This window comes from Aulonocara stuartgranti (assembly GCF_965226115.1).
Source record: "Aulonocara stuartgranti genome assembly, chromosome: 16".
Lineage (NCBI taxonomy): Eukaryota > Metazoa > Chordata > Actinopteri > Cichliformes > Cichlidae > Aulonocara > Aulonocara stuartgranti.
In genome coordinates, this window is record NC_138952.1 from 38,096,996 (window position 1) to 38,114,704 (window position 17,709).

The following is a 17,709-nucleotide window of genomic DNA, read 5'->3' on the forward strand; positions in this document are numbered from 1 at the left end:
ATGACTTTCTGTGAACAGTATTTCTTATAACTCAGCAGTATAATGCATCATAAAACAATATCATTCATTCACAATAAATCAGCACTCTAATGCAAATCAGTTTAATAAATGCAATAGTTATCAGCTTCTTCTAATTCAGGAGAATAATGCAAACTAAAACTACATAATAATTCACAATCTTTAATTAGGGGTCTAACATGGCATAAGGTAATATTGTAATCCCACAACGGAGATATTTTTCCAAACTGCACGTGTGGACGGGATTAAAAACAAAGAAACAAAAACGGAAACTCTGTGTTTTCAAAAACACCCGTGTGGATGTAGCCAAAGAGGCGGAGCTCCTCTCTTCCATGAGGCTCCTCCAGACTCCGTCCTGCCAAAGTCTGATGGCATTTAAAGAGCTTAACATTAGGACTGTCTGGGGAAGGGAGTGAAAATATTCTACATCTGAAGTCCATGTCAGTGCTGACCACATGCACAGCAGCACTTTGGTTGGCTTCTGTGCCGCCGTCTTATTCTGCGAATATGCAGGAGACTTCCAGAGCCTCAGAGTCTGAAAGAGAATTTGATGTTTGCTCTGAGGACAAGTTTGAAGTGCAGCAATGGAGCAACGTAAAAGTCCTTCAAACAGCACTGCAGAGTTATTGTACACAGCAAATCCAGCATGTCCAAATTAACACTGTCGGATTTGATTTCAACACTATTAAAGTGTCTATATGGGTCCACACCAGAGAGTGTTAATTTAACTCCTTTTGGAGAGTTGGTACGTTAACTCTGATTTAGTGTTAAACACCAAATCTGTCTGGAGTTGATAATTTAACACTTGGTGTTAAGAGTTTATATATTAACTCTCAAAGAGTATTTTAGTTTAACTACGTAAGAGTTATCTTCTAATTCATCTAAAAAGCGGTAATTTTACTGTTCTGAACTTCTAGAAATTTCTTTTGGAAATAAACATTTACTAAAAAGATGCAATGGTTTTTGAAAAACATTTATTCTGAACTGTGCACCACAATTTCAAAACATTTTCTGAAAGATGTAACAGTGTACATGTTCTCACTTTCATTAGAATTTTGTTTATCAAAAGGTCTGACATGGTAAATGCAAATAACAGCATCTCATCACTTATTTCTTCAATACAATATGCATGTCCTTCATTCATCCCTTTGTGGAACTTCAACGCACTTCTGCTCTCCCCCATATTCCATCTTCACAAGCATATCCTGTGCGGAGATTGAATAAAAATTAGTTGACACTAATTAATGGCACAAATAATCCAGTAAACAATTGCAGCACAGTAAAAAAAAAAGGAATCCTCTTTGAGCCATTACTTGTGTAAAGTATTTTCCCAAAAGACAAAGACACAGGCAACAGGTAATACTGAACTAAATGTAAAACCTCAACCTTTTTCATTTTTACCTAAACCGTGTACACAAAACTCTGGAGGGATCTATGCTAACGTAGAATCCAGTCAGGACGCCTGCTACTGCCGTTTGCTCGTTTTTTTTTTTATGGGCGATCGTTTTCAGGCTTCAAGTAGCACCATTATACCAACATTTCACATTCTAGACATTGTTTTAGGTGTATTTGACCAAACGTTTGACTGAAAATTCACATGCAAGCTTTTTTTCAAGGCTGTGGTATTTGCCCGCAGACAATACCTTTCAGCTAGCTAAAACAGAATATTATGCTATCACCGAGCAACATGGCTAATGCCTTTCACACAGCTTTGTCTCAACTCCAAAGAGCCACAGAAGTAAAAGCTCATAATAATAATTGAAACAATCTTTGAAAAAATGACTTACCAAGCATGGCAAACAACTCAAATATGTAGAGCAAAATGTTCTGAAACGGCTTCACTTCAGCTTCGATTGGAGCCGTGCTGGGGGCGGAGTCTGTGAATTTACTCTGTTGGTGTCATAGCCCCTCTAGGAGTTCAGAGTTAAGAGGTCAAGAGTTAATGTTTCCATTGTAACACCTCCAGATTTGACAGAGAAACACTCATTTTTAACACTCGATTTTAACTACTATCATTTTACACCTCAGAGTTACATTAAAAGAATGTGACTCTACTTAGAGTAAAATTAACTCTACTTTTGCAAGGAGACTATTAACACCAAAACATTTAACACTTTTGAATTTGCTGTGTAGGGATGTTTTCATTTGATTTGATGGTACTTCAGTGGTGACCTGTCCTGGGTGTACCCCGCCTCTCGCCCTGTGGTGGGTGGGGTCGACTCCTCTCTGACTCTGGTTGGATGATAAAGGGATAATAAAAGAAATTAAAAATGCGCAGTAAGAGTAACGTATAGTTGCTCTGACTTTATATCTCCATGATATCAGTTGTTTGTGAGGCTGCAGCACATGAAAAATGAACTCTGCGTGTGTTTTTGTATTGAAGTACCCGTCAGATTTAGTTAGTCGTTGACTCTGTTCCGGATCCTTCTGGTCCTCGTTAAACCCGGGGTCAGTGTTTTCATTGTACTGCACTTGGTTGTGTTGAGCTACAGTTGAGATTTTTATGCAGGCACTGACAGAGATCCTCATCATGATTCAAAACTTAACAGGTTATTATCTCCACTTATTGACTCCAACTTGTGAAGAAAATAACACAAAACTATCATCGACTTCATATTTGGGTGGCAGAAACAGACTTCCACAGTCAGGTCGTGCAGTCTGCAGAAAACTGGAAGCACTCATCTTTGGCAAATCATTTTCCAAACTATAAAACAATAGAGACATAAAACTGTGGGCTCATGTTGCTGTCCACGCATTTTATTACAATAAATCTGGCTGGGCCATCTCTCCTTTCAAGTACAGCGACGACTGATAACTCCATTAACTTTTCCCTTATTATAACAGCCAGATCTCCCAGCGATACGACTGTAATCTCATTGAATACAGAATAAAAAGTATTATTTGGGTCACATTGCAGCAATAGTTCTGAATTTGACACATAGTCAGTAGTTTCAAAGAAAATGTAACCTGCGTGACCTCAAATGAAACTTCACGAGCTTTCGTGTTGATCGCTTTGAGAGACGGGGCCGGTCTGGGATCCTTTTGTGTGGTTTCAGCTCGTTTGCACAGACACATTTGATTGTTTGATCCTGTTTCCACTGTTGAGATCCTGATGAAATTTTCTTCATAATGACCCGGCAGAGTCATTATGAAGCAAATTAGCTCGGCAATAGGAAGTTGAATTTTTCTTTCAGGGTTCAAACAGAAAACCACAAACACATTTAGACTGAGCTCAAACCAACAGAGGGCTTTGGTGAAGATGAAAAGATTTTCAAGCACCCGAGCACACCGTGTGAGTCTTTACAAAAATCAAAAGCAACCCTCTTGACCCTGGAGGTCCCTCAGTCCTCTAAAACAAAACCACGTTAATCACATTGTATTTCATGACAAGCTGTCAGAGGCATTAAAACCATGATATATCCACAGACTGTATATGAAAGATGGACACAATCACTGTGACATCACTCGCTGGGTTTGGTTTCTTCTTAGAGCACAAAATATGTGAGCAGTGCCGCTGCTGGTCTGCACTGTATGAATGTGCACTATTTACTAGAGATGGACGATCCGATAATACAACACGTTCTCACTCCCAACTCGTCAAACGTGTGACGCATGGTCAGGCTCCCTCTGCTGCACTTATGGACGCGCAGGGTACCCCTCTCGCGTCGGGAATTGACGTGAAGGGTCCTCCGATTGAAGAGATTGCTGCGGAAGTGCCTGCTGTCGGTATATTTAGACATTTTCCAAATCACATTGTAGTGACGTATACTGAACACAATAAATTATATAATGTAAACAACTACCTGAAAAACAGGTAGAACGATACTTTTGTATCGTTTATTGCATTTACGGAGGGAGTGATGTATGCTGGGTAATGGCACAGCTAGCTACTGGGTGACTTTATTCACCCGCTTCGGCTGTTATCAGTCCATACAATGGGCGTTATTAGCACAAATCGGTCCCATAGATATGGGGCATCTCCTGCTAGATTGTTCAGAAGGTTGTTCTCATCCATCCAGATGGAGGATCACTAACAGGAGCGTGGAAGACTCCAGAATCCACTCTGGCTGCAATCCGGTGGATATGCAGTGGGTACAGGTAAGACCATTTAAACGGACAGCATTTATAGACTGACTATTAAAAGTCAGCGAGTGTCAGTAATGTTAATGTGGTTATGTTAGTAATACACAGAGTGCTAATATAACAGCTTTAAGATGCATTTGTAGATATTATTACGTGTTTTACCGTCTTTATGGTGCTAGCTTAAAGTTACGGTGTAAATGTTAGCTTATATTGGAGGAAAGCTGTTACTGTTTAAACGATGTTAGCACAGAAATATTAGCTTCTGTCATGACTGATGAAGTTACTAGTTAATAAAGTTTTCAGTAAAGTGTTTAATCGCAGCCACAGATTGACAGCAAATATCTCGATTAGCTTCAGTGCATCTATAATAAATATGTGCAAGTTTCAGTGCTTCGTTTAAACTGTATGTGTCTGTATCATGGGATGGATACACCCTTAACAAAACAAAGAAAATATTACAAAACCAATTTTCCCCTCATGCTGTCGGACGCGCCTCGAGGAACCAGCTCCATTTAAAACATCACAGTCAGCTGTAAAGTGTCGTTTCAGTTTTTATACAACGTCAAAGAGCTTCATGTTTGAACAATCAGCTTATGAACAGGAATAAGATCTGCACGGTCTGGTTCTGGTTGGATGCAAACAAACAGCTGTGTGTTAATCCAGCAGCAGGACATGCTGGAGGATGGAGCTCAGCTGAAACGACCCATGAAGTCCTCACCGGCTCTCATGTTTACCATCAGGACCAATCCCTGCAACTGAAATATAATCTACTAAATATCAGAGTTGAGAAGGTTGTGTTAGCGTGTGGTGAGTGCAGGATGGGGAACTCCATCCTAACGACAAATTTCATTTCCTTAAAAAGGCATCAAGAGAAGCTTTGAAGGTAAAATGAAGGTTTTAGTGTGAAACTGTTTTATCACAGCTGCGGGAAGCTGCAGATTTATGAATACAGAGAAGGATGTAGTTTCACATATTTCCAGACAAAGCCATAAATGCTTCTTAATCAATGCCAGTAATATACTGCTTCCTGCTTTTAAGCTTGGGCGAGCCGTAGATGCTGAAATATTGCACCATTCTTACAAATAAAGCAAACAAATGAAGAAATGTATTTCTATGATCTTACTCCATGGCCACGTTCATACATGTGAAAGTCTCCATCCTGTGTCCTTCACTTATCTTTATCCCAGGTGTGAATTGTTCACAGGACTTAAAAGAAGGACGTGTCTGTGGAAAAGGCTCCGGTCAACCTAAACTCCTCCCTCATCAGGACACAGAAGAGCCGCTGAGGCAGCGCCTTGGAGTACGCTGCTGGTCGCGGCACACAGGTGCGCAACAAGATCTCCCGGCCTGCTGGAGGAGGGAAGTCTGGTACTCTGCTGCTTCCCCCAGTTTGCTTCTTGTCAGATCCCAAGTCCTTATCGACGGGCGCCAGAAGGGCAGCCTAAAAGGGCAAAGGTCAAATGTTAGCAAACAGCAACTGATTCTGAAGAAATGTGCTGTGTGAGGTGGACACGTGGATATTCAGAAGTACTGTAACCGAGTCTCCCACAGAGACCTGATCCAGACTACAGCTCACAAACACAGCTCCTCTACTAACACCTCACTGCAGCTGCACGCTGCTGATCCTGTCTGTGATTAGAAATGATTTCAATAAATTAAAACAGAGGCTCGTTTTCTATGAGCGTAAACAGGGATCTCTTTTTCAGTCTCAGTGTAACAAACATGTTTACTAGAGCAGGGCGATATGGCCAAAAATATTTATCACGATATATATTTGAAAATTTGCGATAACGATATAACTGACGATATAATTGATGAGAGACAAAATACAACTCCACAACATTACTAGCGCAAAAAGACAACCTTCCATTTATTTTCACTTAAACAAGAAGCTGGTTTTTATGTACATTAAAGCTTTATAAAAATGTAACAGTGCAAATGCAAATTCCTTGCTGAAAGTTTAACCAAAAGGCATTTCCAGTAGAAATGGGCTGACATATCCTGAGCATAACCATGTATAATATCCACTGAAGTTAAAAAGAGCTGCTTTGCAACATTAAACTGCAGTGTGCAGTACGTAGTTTTCGGTGCACGGGATTATAAGGCACATTAAGCGAAACAAAGCAGTCAGATAAATCAAACTTTATTAAACTCATTCTTCCTCCACTTCTGTACCATTGATTCATTAATGTTGAATTCTCTGGCAGCTGCTCTATTCCCATGTTGTTGCAGTATATTAATGACTAACCTCGTATTGTGGATGGATTATCTCAGTTGTTCTCCTGACTGAAGTTTGGTCCGTTTACAGCATCCTGCCATGTGATTGTATTTGTCTCTAACCATCAGGAACCTTCACGTTAACTTTTATAAGTGGAAAAGTGTTAGTGTTCGTCCTCCAGCTTCACTGTTTATGTTATGCTAACATAGCTGTGTCGCTAGCGATCACGTAGCACATCATTATATACCAGCTAGCCCAACTTCAGTAACCCTACAAACGTCACTGCTGTTTAGTTTCCTGTCTTCATTTATGTTGGAAGTGATAGCAGAGCTGTACGTTTGAATTTTTTCAGAAATCTCTCAGTCAGAACATGCTATATCATGCTTAGGTAACTAGCGAAACTAGCGAGCTAACTTCCGCTAGCTTCCTGCTAACTTCTAACTCCGTTAAATGTAATAACTTTTGTTTTCATGGATGCCTGGAAGTTAAACTTCATAGTTACACCTGGTAAAGCAGCAATGCTGATCGTTTTATTAAAGATGAAAGAATTTAGACAGTTTTTAACGCTCAGTGATGCTGCAGTGTTTGTTTGACCTGAACCATATGGAGTTTAGGACCCAGATTACTCCCAGATTTAAGTGCATCTTAGTCCGACAAATACGACAGTAACGACGGCCGCTTGCATGTTCTGCAAAAAAATGTGCTTTGTCGTGTATCTGACGGACAAACACCAAACCAGTTCCACATCACTGAAGTTGCACCATTTTTACAAACCAATTCTGGTTCATCTGTTTCACTCAACAATCGGCCATGTGCGTATGAAAACAAAGGCACTGCGCATGCGCGTTTTACTCATATTCTATCGCGATATTTCATTTTCCTATCATTGCCTAACATTATACCAGTATTACCGTGAACGGTATAATATGGCCCAGCCCTAATGTTTACTGAATAAGTCTTTCAGTAAACATGTTTTTGTTAATTCAGTAAAATCTGCAAAGATGACTTGTACTGTTGGCAGCAACAAACAGAGACAACAGAGTGTGGGACAGACAGGAAGTCAGGACACGTCTATGTGCTTCACAGTGGGACTAGAACATGAACCACAGGCAGCAAGTGAAACATGTGCAAACCTCCACGTCACCAAAAACACCCTGCAGGTCCCATCAGAGCAACGGCAGAGAAAACAGATGAAACATCTGTTAGAGAGAAAAACGCTTCACTGCTTTCTTACCTGTATGACACCAAAAGGGTTTTGTTTTTTTAATAATAAAGGCTTCATGTTTTACAGTTAAAGGTAAAGCTCATGCAAACATGCAGGCTTATTTGTCTGATCAATGCAAAAGTTCAAACATGTCTCTTTCAAGCCTCATTATCAGCTGAGATCATAGTAAAGAACAGACAGGATCCTGATCCATCTGTTCTTTATATAATTACTGTTTTTACTGTAATGTAGAATATCATGGACATAATACACAGACTGCAGCCTAAATACTGCTAAAAACAGCCCTTTTTATTTTTAAGGTTTTACGTATTAACCTTTTATTATAAAAGTCACCTGATCCTTAGCAGGTGTGTATACAGAAATACACCAGGTCATCATTTAAGCAAAGCGAAGCCAAACTGCTCCTGTGTGACAGATGAAGTCCACCTTTAAACAGCATTTAGATGCTGCTAATGACGATTAGTAGCAGCACTGGTCTGTGGGCTGGGGACACTGGTGCCACCAGTACAGCGCGCACTTTTCACAGCGCCATCATGTGGATCAAACTGTATTCTGGGTCAAACCTGATGTTTTATCATTTACACTGAACAAAAATATAAACGCAACACTTTTGTTTTTGCTCCTGTTTTCCATGAGCTGAACTCAAAGATATGAAACATTTTCTACAAACACAAAAGACCCGACACTCGCAAGCAATGTTCCCTCTAAGCTGCGCGCGTGCACAATTGCGCACTGCTGGCACAATTGCGCACTGCTGGCACAATTGTGCACTGCTGGCACGGGCTCTGCACAGAAAATCTGCGTTGCGCACAAAAAAAAAAAAAAAATCACCTGAATTGAAATTAAAATGAAAACTAACAATTCTGTTCTGCATGTTAGTCAGTGAGTGGCTGCTCCCGTATGGGATCAGAACGAGGCCACCTTATCCCGTAGTCCAGCCAATCACGCGATTCACATTCGTATATACGCAGCTGATCAACGTGGCTGACAGGCTATGACAGCGTCCTTATGTGCGACACCGGTGTTTTAGCAAAGCGGCTGATGTGGCGTGTACAACCATTGGAGACGTGAGCAGGACAGACGGAACAACTGACGGACAAAGTGTGGACTTTATACCAGTTTTTAAATTGTGTTGATCGGCCGCGTAAAACCAGAGTTATGATAAAAATATCTGCAATGTTTGTTTTTCTTCCTGAATACTGTCGTTGTTTATATTTACTGCGGGAAGAAACGGTAAAAACGCCGTTTTATAAGGAAAACGCTCGAAAGCCTGTGAGCCAAAACAACACCAAAACAAACCCCCACCAGCCTTTCCTATTGGTGGAAAAATGCACCATGTCGACCAATCAAAAAATGATATGGCAACATGACATTTAGTTGTTTAGGAAGGGGGAAGTTTTAGGAGTGACGGCGGTGTTTGAGATGCGATTGCCAAGTTTAGCACAAATCTTGTGTAGTTAGTGTGTAGTTAGTGTGTAGTCAGTGTGTAGTCAGTGTGTAGTTAGTGTGTAGTGTAGTCAATAGTTTTGTTGTGTGTGTCAGAACAATGAGGCAACTGCTGAGTGTTACAGGTGTTACAGCAGTGATACATCTCCTGTTGTCAGGCCTGCAGGTATCAGGCTGTTGTTCTCCTTCATCTCATAGTGGACAGAAATTATTTTTGGAGCGGCACAAATAATTTGTGTGGCATCAGATTTGATGCAGAACAGCTGATTGTTCTGTAAATAGTTTGAAATGTTTATTTAAAAAACACCTTGGCTGCATTTTTTAGGTAAACAGCTGCAAAAAACTCTGTTTGCAAAACTCAGTTACTTTTTTGAAGAAGTAACTATATAATTAATTGCCCAACATTGGTCATTATTTACTGTATTTTGCAGACAGAGTTACAGACTCTCTCTCAGACCACAGACTCATAATACAAGTCAGAGCTTTATTTAAAGAAAGTTGTGTTTTCAAAATTGAAGTTCAAGTTATTCTTACTTCCATTAGTGTTAACATGCTGCACAGGTCATGAAGAAGATTGTTTTAATTTTCATTGTAAGTGGGCTAAAGCAGTTAATTAAAAGTAGTCTAACATAAATGTAAATGCTGTAATTTGATTATTTTAATAAACATGTAACTTGGATGCTGGCGTGACCACAGTGCACACGTCTGCTGTTACTCACAGTGGTCCAAGGGACGCTCAGGGAGTTTGTGTGTTCGCTCAGACACATGAAACATTACAGGGAACATTGCTCGCAAACACTGTTCACAAATCTGTCTAAATGTGTGTTAGTGAGAACTTCTCATTAGCTGAGATAATCCATCCCACCTCACAGGTGTGGCATGTCAAGGTGCTGATTAGACAGCATGAATATTGCACAGGTGTGTCTGAGACTGCCCACAATAAAAGGCCACTCTGAAATATGCCGTACATGTGTAGCACAATGACACACATGTCGCAAAACCAGTCAGGATCCGGTTCAGCTCATGGAAACAAAAGTGTTGTGTTTATATTTGTGTTCAGTGTAACAAATACTGAGACGTGTAATAATGTCGTGTGTTGTTCATCTCAGGACGCTGCAAAGAACCAGATCATTTTTATTATCCTGTTTGTCTGTTATGTGAACCTTTAGAGAGGATGTACCTTATAATGACTGAGTGTGTTTATCGCACTATGTTAAATGTAACTGTGAGCGACACGAGGCTTACTGCTCATGGTTACCTCATCAGTGGTGAAGTCAGCCAGCCTGATGCAAGAAACAGGAAGAAGAAAAGGATGAAAGAGCAACACACAGATGAAAAACAAAAACAGACTTTCTAACCGACAGAGCTGAAATCTGAACATGTCACCAGCTGCAGGAGGCAACGCTCTGAACCACGTCGTTCCTCCTCCAGATGGAGCTTTCACTGCCTATAGTCTCTTGACATACAATGGTTGGATTCTCCTATGATACTGTATCAGCTGAGCCTCAAATTCTTATGATCTCGAGCTTCTTCAGTCTCAGTGAATCCTTAGTTGGCTCAGATGCATCATCTGGTGTTTGAGTGTAACAAGGTGGTTGTAACACAAAAGGAGTGTAAACAGGTGAGTGTGGTTTGTAGTGTAAACTAAAGCAGCGTGTCTAACCAACCACATCTCCAGGGCTGAATCAGGTGACCACGAGCCATCGCTCCACAGCTGCTGAGGGAGCTACAACCCTCATTCAGCCTTTCACAGACATACGGCAATGAACTGTATGAACAATAAACTTTATTCATACACACAAATCCCTTTAAGGTTGTGTCAGCGAGGGCAAACGTGCCACATCAAATACATGGAGCTACAAGCTGTGGTGACCCACTGTCAGTAAGGGAGCTTTATTACACACACACAGCATCACAACAACAGTTACCTCAAGCTGCTTCTATGTTATAAGGCAAAGACCCTGCAGTTACACAGGAAACATTAGGTGACCGTCTGTGAGCGACAGTGGGAACCAAAGCCTCTAACAAACATCCATCGATAGATGAGGGGCAGACGGACTGAATGCAGAGAGGTCTACTAACACATGTTGAGTGAAGAAGAAACACCCAGTGCATTATGGGAAACTTAGACCTATAACTTAGACCTGTGCGCCTTAGCATATGCTACTTCCAGGGCATAGCGCTTAGTTTCCGGTGTGATATTCGCTCCTTGTTCACGGTCGGGTTTTTCAACCAAATGGACGAATCCAGTGGCGATTTACATTTCTCGAGATGTCGAATGTATCTGTAGATGATGTTGATCGACTTGTCGATATTTTTTCCCCCCGCGCCTCAGAGAGAGACAGGATTCAAATTTTATACTTCTCAGTATTTGTATACAGCGCTCCCTCGTTTATCGCGGGAGTTACGTTCTAAAAATAAAATGCGATTGGTGAAATCTGAAGTAGCCAACTTTATTTTTTACAATTATTATAGATGTTTTAAGGTAAAACCCCTCACTACACACTTTATACACTCAGACAGACATGAACATTTTCACACGTTTCTCTCCTGTTTAAGCTCTCAAAGTTCAAACCTTCGTAGACAAATAAGTCCAGTATTACAGAAACCAAAGATCAAACCGTGTTTTCAGGTCCAGCACATGAGAACAGAGCAGCTGAGAGATAATTCAACATCAATGAATCATTAATGAATCAATGAATCAGCGATTCTGTACTGTACAGGAGAGACGGCACGGAGGAGATCAACAATAGTCTGCAGCCAATCAGGACGCAGAACACAAAGCGCTGTGCGCAAAAAAAAAAAAAAGCATGCAAACTTGCACAAAAAAAATGTACGAAACAGCGAGGCCGCGTTATAGCGAGGGACCGCGGTAATTTTGAAGGTACGTCACAACATACCCTTCGTAAATACTCATGCATAGAGACCCTTACCACGGTTTGTTGACATGCTGTGTAGGTGTGTACTTGACTAGCAGGGAAACCTTTGACTATTGTTCACCTGTAGTTTGAATGCTGAACATCTGCCTGTTTAAATCATAAGAACTGTCACTATACATGTAAATTAATCAGAATGGTTTTTTTTGTATGTAATTTGTATAGTATTTTTTTCTCTCTTATTTCTTTTCTAAATGTACTTGTATATTGTTCACATGTTGAAATAAATTACCAATCAATCAATCAATACAGAGATGTGCTTCTGATTCTGTAATGCAGTTCTGCTTGTGTTGAGTGATGTAAACCACCAATCGATCTGCACGCTTCAAACCTCAAAACTGATCATTTGATTTTTTTTATGACACAGCAGTGGTGAGTGTTCCCACCTTCTGCTCTTTGTAACTTAACGCCATCTTTCTGTTTTCATATTTTGGACATGATTTTGGAGTCCATCTTTGCAGCAGCAATTGACCGCAAAGTAAAGCTACCGGAAATGTACAACCCTGCATCCGATCTTAAAACAGGAAGTTAGCATTTTCTCGTGCACAGGGTCTATTGCAGACTAATTAAGGTTGCTGATCCAACCCTAACTATGTGCTTTATCAAAGAGGAAAGTTTTGTCTGTCACCTGAATCCAAACTGGAAGCTGGTTCCACAGAAGAGGAGCCTGAAAACTGAAGGCTCTGCCTCCCATTGTACTTTTAAATACTCTAGGAACAACAAGTAGGCCTGCAGAGCGAGAGCGAAGTGCTCTAATAGGGTGATATGGTGCTACAAGGTCATTAAGATAAGATGGGGCCTGATTATTTAAGACCTTGTATGTGAGGAGCAGGATTTTGGATTCATGTTCCAGTTGATGCATCAGAGTCAATCTGGGATCCAGTGTGGAGCACATGGACACTTTTAAGGCTTGAAGAACAAACCGATGATTCGATTAGATACTCGGCTCCATCTCTGGAGTCACGGCCACCAAAGCTTTGTTTCTGCTAACACTGTAAACATATACAAATGCACATTAATAGTTGTTACTGCAGAAAGAGAAAAAGAAGCGTCAAAGACAGGAAGGAGATCTGCTCCACTGTGGAGAGAGCTGCACAACTTTGTTCCTGCAGAATTGTCACACAGTCAAACTGATAATTCTTCATTTTTCATTGATAGTTAAACAGACTGGTTCTTATAGCTCTGAACTAGAGATGGCACGATACCACTTTTTTATGTCCGATACCGATACCGATATCATAAATTTGGATATCTGCCGATACCGATATGAATCCGATATAGTGTTTTTTAATCAACAAAACTGTTTTTTAAATATCTTGCTGCATTTTGTATAAGTTCATACTCAAGTTTAAAACAACAACTACACTAAAGCTATTCTGTTACACCTGTATGCAAAAAAAAATATTTCATAGTACAGCAATACTGATCAATCTAATAAACTTAAACCTACACCATCCTCCCTATTCTGGTATTTTAAAGAGTACTTAGCGTAAATATTAAGCAACCTAACTAATAGGGTTCCAACTCCCAGCAACAACAAAAATAAATAAATAAAAAATAGGGAACCACCCCTCACGCTCCACCTCATGATGCTTAATCGCCGTAATCAACCTTAATTTAATGCAGTGTGAAAAAAAATGCACAGAAATCAATTATTTTTCAAGAAATATTAAATAGATTCAACATCTTTCTTCAACAAAATTGCAGACTGCACAGATGGTACCTTCCCAAAGTAAAAAGTACTATAGCTTACTAGGGTATATATATTAGACTTAACAGTCACTATATACAGTAATGGACTTCTATTCATTTTGCATCAAATTAAAACTTTGGCTGTCAGATAATTATTTATTAAAAGCTCGACATTTTAAATGAGAATAAGAAAGAAAAGTATGTCTTTGTGCCCCCTTTTCCCTGTTCATGCCCTATCGGCCCCCCTGGCTAAACTTTGCTAGATCCGCCCCTGCACAGTTACCAGCGTCAGCTGTAGAAAAAGATCCTCGAGTAGAAAGTAAGATTAAATACATTCTAACAATAGCTGATCAAGCTTAAACGTGCTGCTGTTGTTCAGCCGCTGGTTTCCTCTTTCTGGTGCAAAGTGGGCCAAAAGCAAACAAGAGACACGGACTCGCGACAGAAAAGCCGATCAGCTGATCGTTAAGCAGTTTCATGATTGAAGTAGCAGCAAGAAGAGGCAGTCGCTTGTTAAGCTTAACGCAGGAATGCTTTACAAACATTCAGAGATGGACTTACACACTTGCTTTACTTCTCTCGGGATAACTTTGTCGGAGATGAAATGCCGGGTTGCTAGCGAAGCTCCAAATGCTATCCAGACCACCGACAGGTCCCGCATGCCACAGCCACTCTATCACGTGATGCATACTGCTCCGACGTGCTAACCTGAGGTGAGTTACGGTGTGTTGCAAGTTTTGTGAGGTGCTTTCGTGATATTTAATGGATCGGATTACATTTTTTATTTTTCTCCGATATCCGATCCAGTAATTTAGGTCAGTATCGGACCGATACCGATACGTAATATCGGATCGGTCCATCTCTACTCTGAACGTGCTTCACAGCACAGCAGCAGCAATTGTGTGTTTCAGGAAGAAACAACGTTACAATAGAGCAGACTCTCCTGACACTGACAGAAAACACCGCATCTTTACATCAGTGCTGACCACGTCCTTCCAGTTTCATCTACATGAAGTATATACACTCAACAAAAATATAAACGCAACACCTTTGTTACTGCTCCCATTCCCCATGGGATGGACGTAGAGACCTAAAATTCATTCCAGATACACAATATAACCATCCCTCCCAAACAGTGGTCACAAATCAGTCCAAATGTGTGGTAGTGGGCACATCTGCTATATTGAGATAATCCATCCCACCTCACAGGTGTGCCACATCAGGATGCTGATCTGACATCATGAGTAGTGCACAGGTGTGCCTCAGACTGCCCACAACAAAATAAAACAGCGCTGACTTCATGTCTTGTTCTAGGACCGGGACACCGACCTATTCTTGATGGTGATATTGAATAAGTGGTTGACTGGTGTGTGTGTGTACCTCTAAAGATGTCTCTATAGATGACAAATACATGACTGTATACATGAAACTGACAGCAAGACGTGGGAAGGACACGGAGGCAGAGTGAGAGTTACCCTCTGAGCACTGATGAAGAGTCCGTGGATTATACTGCCAGCCAGGCCCTGGCCTGCTCCTGTCACTACCACCTCTGGTTCCTCCAGCAGGGAGCTCACAAACCTAGAGACAACACACAATGTGGAAAATGTTACAATATTCCCACAAAACAAAACACTTAAATAAGAACATGTAAAACCTGAAGACACCAAAACTATAAAATAAGACCACCAACATGAGCGAGAAAGAAACGTGTGAACTGACTGTGATCCTTCAGACGCCGTCTTTGTGAAACAGATTCATCGTGACAACCTGTTACTGACTAACTATCTATAGTGACGGTGAAGACGGTTACATGTTACCAACAGCACAAACAAAGCTGTCAGTGAGCGCAGCTCAAACTCTGCGACTCACTTCTTCAGTTCATCAGCAGCCTCTCCGCTGTCGTCCTCAGGAACGGAGAACTTGGCCTTGAGCGAGCGAGCTTGAGTGATGACTGTCTCCATGCTCAGCAGCTGGTTAATGAAATCCTGCACACAGGACAAGAACAACTGTCTGCTCAATCCTGACAGCATGAGACCCCAAGACTGTCACATTTATACACATACGTGGTTTTTCCTACGTGGAACGTTATAGGCTGAGTCTCGGGGTGTAAAAGGCGTGTTTGGAGTCACAGTGGATACATGGCATACTTAAATGTACTTTGAGAAAGCCAAGAATGCTTTTACACAACAAGACTGTCCAGTCAAGCCGAAATAACATGGTGGGGTTTAGCTGTGCAGCTGTACAGTGTTATTCAAAGAAAAGGGGCTGTATGGATACTGAGTGCTAGTGAGAAGAACATTTTTATATGTGAAGAAGTGATGATTGTTCTCAGACTTTAGGACAGTATTAAAGCAGGTGTTTAATGCACCTAACGTGTGATCAAACTCAATAATAACAATCTCAGTCTCTGCTTTCGATCACTGATAAACACATCCGATATCAGCAGAGTATAAAAGCTTTGAGCCCAGGTGGGAACAGCCGAAGGAATTACCTAGGTTTAGAAAAAAGTTAGCCATCACTGAGGAAGCACTGGAGTTTGTTACTCCAGCTCCCACTACAATCCCACTGCACCACACCCCTGTTTTCATGGTTCAACCATCAATGGCCATAATAATTATCAGCCAAGTTCTCAGCCATGGTGCACACTGTCCAGTCTACGTACACCTCATGTACAGCACATACTCAACTACAACAAAAACACAGTTAACAATCAATCAATAATGTATTTAAAAACAAAACTTTTTTGGGTGAATCTAATGATACTTTCTTTTAAACTGAATCATTTGTGGAAAGTCCGGTCGAGTTTTCACTGACCTCTAACTTCTTGTAGTCCTGGTTGGGGGACTGCAGGAGCTTGCTCGCTTGAACTGTAGCTTGCTGAATGGTTTTTTGCACTGATGGAATATCTTCAGCAGACTCTGAAAGAGAAGAAATGACAGTGTTTCCAGAGTGACAGAAAGCTGTGATTAAAAGAAAGACCTGCCACGTTTGTAACCTCAATTACTGTTAACATGAGAAAAAGCCTAAAATTGAGTAAACCTGCAAACTATTATCTTACTAATACAGATCCTTTTGAAATAAACAAAACCTTCACAACATTTTATAATAATCTTTACAGAGATTAAAACATATCCACAAAGACTTGATGGATTATTATTGGAGTTAATTAATCCAGCTATTTCAGAGGATCACAGAACACATCTGCAAATAGAAACTAAGCCTTTTGTCCAGGAATATACCCACATGTGCTTTGGCACAAGGAAAAACTCCCTTTAAACAGGAAGAAGCCTTCAGCAGAGCCAGGCTCAGGGAGGGGCGGGGCCATCTACAATAACCGAGTACAATAACCTCAGTTTGATCTGAATTAAGAAGCAGAAAGTTAGCGGCCATCCAGGTCTTTATGTCTTTAAGACATTCCTGCAGTTTAACTCATTGGTGTGTGTTATCTGGCTTCATGGACAGATAGAGCTGGGTGTCATCAGCATAGCAGTGTAAATGTATGCTATGTCTTCTAATGATGCTGCCTAAGGGAAGCATGTATAATGTAAACAGAATTGGTCCTAGCACTGAACCCTGTGGAACTCCATAATTAACCTCAGTGTGTGAAGAGGACTCTCCATTTACATGCACAAACTGGAGTCTATTAGATAGATATGATCCAAACCTTCACACATTCACGTGTTATCAGCACGGAGCGTCTCTGTCAACCTCTGGAAGTAAAGCTTTTAGTAAGTGTCATAAGATCAAAATACATTTTTTAAAGAAGTGAAACGAGGACATTATTGTTGCTATGTTTTGTATTTTGTAGTCCAGACTTAATCAGAATTAATTTGCATACAACCTGGATATGCACCAAAGCATTTCTGACCTGCTGAAACATTCTGGGATATTACAGAATAAATGAAAACTAGCTTTCTGGTTTAATTAGAGAAAAGGTCTGAGTATCACAGCAGGACGTTAGCTGATTGAGGTTTCTCCAAAGTACTAGAAAACTCTCCTCAGTGATGTCCTTACTAGTCCTTACCATTGGCTGTCTCTAGACTCAGAACTGGTCTTAGCAGTATACCGTCAACTTAGAGACGATCCAGAAA

General features: G+C 40.7%; 1 protein-coding gene across 1 annotated transcript in view; it reads right to left on the bottom strand.

Moving 5' to 3' along the window:
- Window positions 1-840: 840 nt before the first annotated feature.
- LOC309691234 (rab3 GTPase-activating protein catalytic subunit-like) overlaps window positions 841-17,709 on the bottom strand; it is a gene marked incomplete at its 5' end in the record, with an annotated part of 28,916 nt that continues 12,047 nt past the window's right edge. Inside the window, 5 exons of the mRNA XM_082508824.1 lie at window positions 841-1,223; window positions 1,806-5,542; window positions 15,094-15,196; window positions 15,488-15,603; window positions 16,433-16,536. Coding sequence (XP_082364950.1) covers window positions 5,309-5,542; window positions 15,094-15,196; window positions 15,488-15,603; window positions 16,433-16,536 — 557 coding nt within the window. The 3' untranslated portion in view covers window positions 841-1,223; window positions 1,806-5,308. The remainder of the gene's footprint in view (window positions 1,224-1,805; window positions 5,543-15,093; window positions 15,197-15,487; window positions 15,604-16,432; window positions 16,537-17,709) is intronic.